This window comes from Malus sylvestris, chromosome 3 (genome assembly GCF_916048215.2).
Source record: "Malus sylvestris chromosome 3, drMalSylv7.2, whole genome shotgun sequence".
Lineage (NCBI taxonomy): Eukaryota > Viridiplantae > Streptophyta > Magnoliopsida > Rosales > Rosaceae > Malus > Malus sylvestris.
In genome coordinates, this window is record NC_062262.1 from 36,044,351 (window position 1) to 36,047,011 (window position 2,661).

Genomic DNA, 2,661 nt, shown 5'->3' on the forward strand with positions numbered 1-2,661 from the left:
GCTCCAACACAGCTTGCAAACCGCTAGGGAAAACAAATGCTAAGCTAACAGTGGTAAGAGAGGAGGGATAAGGGTTAGCTCGGTATAGGAGGCAACTAAATACAAAGAAACTAAAGTCGGAACGAAAGACTTTTACTTAATGTATCGAACCTGAATTCCATGTTCTCCGAAACCAAACTACGAACTTCCTTAACCAAAATAACAATCTCCAAGGTATATCAACAGCCCTGAAGGTCCAGTGTCTACCTGCGCAGTTAACACCTAAACTCCAAAGAAGGCCATTTTCACTGATACATTAAAAAAAGGGAACTTTAACAAAAAACACTCAGTACTGTTCACTTTAACGGAAAACCACATTTTTACACTAAAAAGTCAATCCTGGTACTATTCACTTTACCCTTTATTTTGTCCTTATCATTAAAACTCAAAGTTTTCAAGCCCTTTTCATTAGTTTTCCTTTAAAAAAAAAGCATGAAACACAGAACATACTGTAATCTGCTCACTACATCCCACGGACTCTTAAGTCCGTAATGCAAACCCAAACCTAATATGAAACTCTCAAGCAGAGTACTATTCAACACGCCCTTCTCCATCACCACTGAACCCACATTTGCAAACTAGCCACAGAGTATACGACAATAAAGAAACATGAATTAAAATTCCCTACTAACATAAAACCTATGAACACGCATGCAAATCGGGTTACTAGACAACTTCCCTCCTGAACCAGAATAATAAGAAAGTATAAGACTTACAAGCGGAAAGAACAACACAAGCAATGTATCGCTTGTTTTGGCCTAAACCATATTGCATAAAGCTCTAACAATCAAGATACAAGCTTTTAACACTCTAAAAGCCACCATAACCAGCATATGTGCAACCGATACAACAGAATTACGCCCTAAATTAATCAAACATAAGATCTAACAATCAAAATACAAGCTTTTAACTCTCTAAAATCCACCATAACCGCCATATGCACACTCTATACAACGCTGTTACGCCGTAAATTAATCAAACATAAGCTCTAACAATCACGATACAGCTTTTAACTCTCTAAAATCCACCATAACCGCCATATGCGCAATCAATACAACGCTGTTATGCCCTAAATTAATCAAACATAAACACTAACAATCAAGATACAAGCTTTTAACTCTCTAAAATCCACCATAACGGCCACATGAGCAATTGATACAACACTGTTACACCGTTAACTAATCAAACATAAGATCTAACAATCAAGATACAAGCTTTTAACTCTCTAAAATCCACCATAACCCCCATATGCGCAATCGATACAACGCTGTTACGCCCTAAATTAATCAAACATAACTGCATTTTTTCCTTCACTTGAGCCGATTGAACATACATTATCATTAAATCATTAATTGTCCACAACAAAACATGTCACAAACGCATAAACGAAAATTATTGAAAAGCATAAAATTCATAATCTTCAAGAAATCAAGGTGTGAACCAACACTGAACACTACCCGTAATTCCAAATCCCTAAAATCCTCCCTCCTCTACAGCCCCAATTCCCATTTCAAACCGAAGAAACAAGAGGCATTTTAATCTTCCTTACTTGTCCGCCATTGAAGCAATCCAACCCGCACCCGCACTGCGGGCACTCGTAAAAATTGTCGATTGGAAACGCCGCCGACGCTATCCCCACCGAGAACTCGAGGTTGTCACCTCTCCGGGTGACCTCGACGATGTCGAGCCACAGGAACAGGACCTTGACGCTGACCCCGGTCAGCGAGGAGAGCTTGTTCGGGGAGATTGTGCCGGTAATGGTGGACTTGTACTTGAGCTGGTACGAGCCTTCCAGCGAGAAGCTGCAGGAGCCGTTCAAATACGCGAGGAATCGGCCGTTGCCATTGTCGAGCTCGTATCCGGTGACGCCCTTCGGGAGCAGACCCATCGGAAAGTTGAATTCTTGGATTGCATCGTACACAGACAGCGAGCCGTCGCCATCGCCGTTGGCGGAGGCGGTTGATGACGTGGACAACGGTGATAGGAGGACGAGGACGGCGAGAGTTGTTGCGAGAGACATGATTTTTTTTTCTCTCTCTCCGAAATTTTGTTTTGTTGTTTTGTTGTTCTGTTTTTCCGGGAAAGTAGTTTTGTTTGGCACAGAAAGTCGGCTAGGTGTGAGTTGACTGACAGCGGTGGACAAGATCAATTTGGTTGGTAGAAAGGAATATGAAATTTGTTAGTGGGCACGTGGTGCTGCCTTGGCCAAGCACGTGGTGACCATTGCGGTGATAAGAAAGACGCGCTAAGGAACGATGATACTGTCCAAATTCTCTTTATCTATTTATAGTATGTCGTTCAGTTAATTTTAGTTAAATATTGTTTATATTTAATTTTAAATAAAAATATTTAAAATAATTTTTAACACACGATATACAATAAATAGACATGATTTAAAAATCACTAGAACCCTCATAAAGAAATTCATTCTCTAACCTCGTTTTTTACCTCCCCACGTTTAATAATCAAGGAAAATAAACCGTGGACCAACCATCTGATTTTCAATTTTGGACACAAGATTTATAGATTCAAGAGAGAATTTTATGTTTTTTCGGATTTCATATGCGTGGTAAAAAATATTTTAAGTGAAATATAGTAATACTGGTATTTTAATAAACACAT

General features: G+C 39.5%; 1 protein-coding gene across 1 annotated transcript; it reads right to left on the bottom strand.

Annotated features, from left to right (window-relative positions):
- Positions 1 to 1,353: 1,353 nt before the first annotated feature.
- On the bottom strand, positions 1,354 to 2,125 carry LOC126614804 (uncharacterized protein At5g01610-like). Its single transcript, XM_050282483.1, has one exon. The coding sequence runs from the start codon at positions 2,057 to 2,059 to the stop codon at positions 1,550 to 1,552; it is 510 nt and encodes a 169-aa protein (XP_050138440.1). The 5' UTR covers positions 2,060 to 2,125; the 3' UTR covers positions 1,354 to 1,549.
- Positions 2,126 to 2,661: the final 536 nt, after the last annotated feature.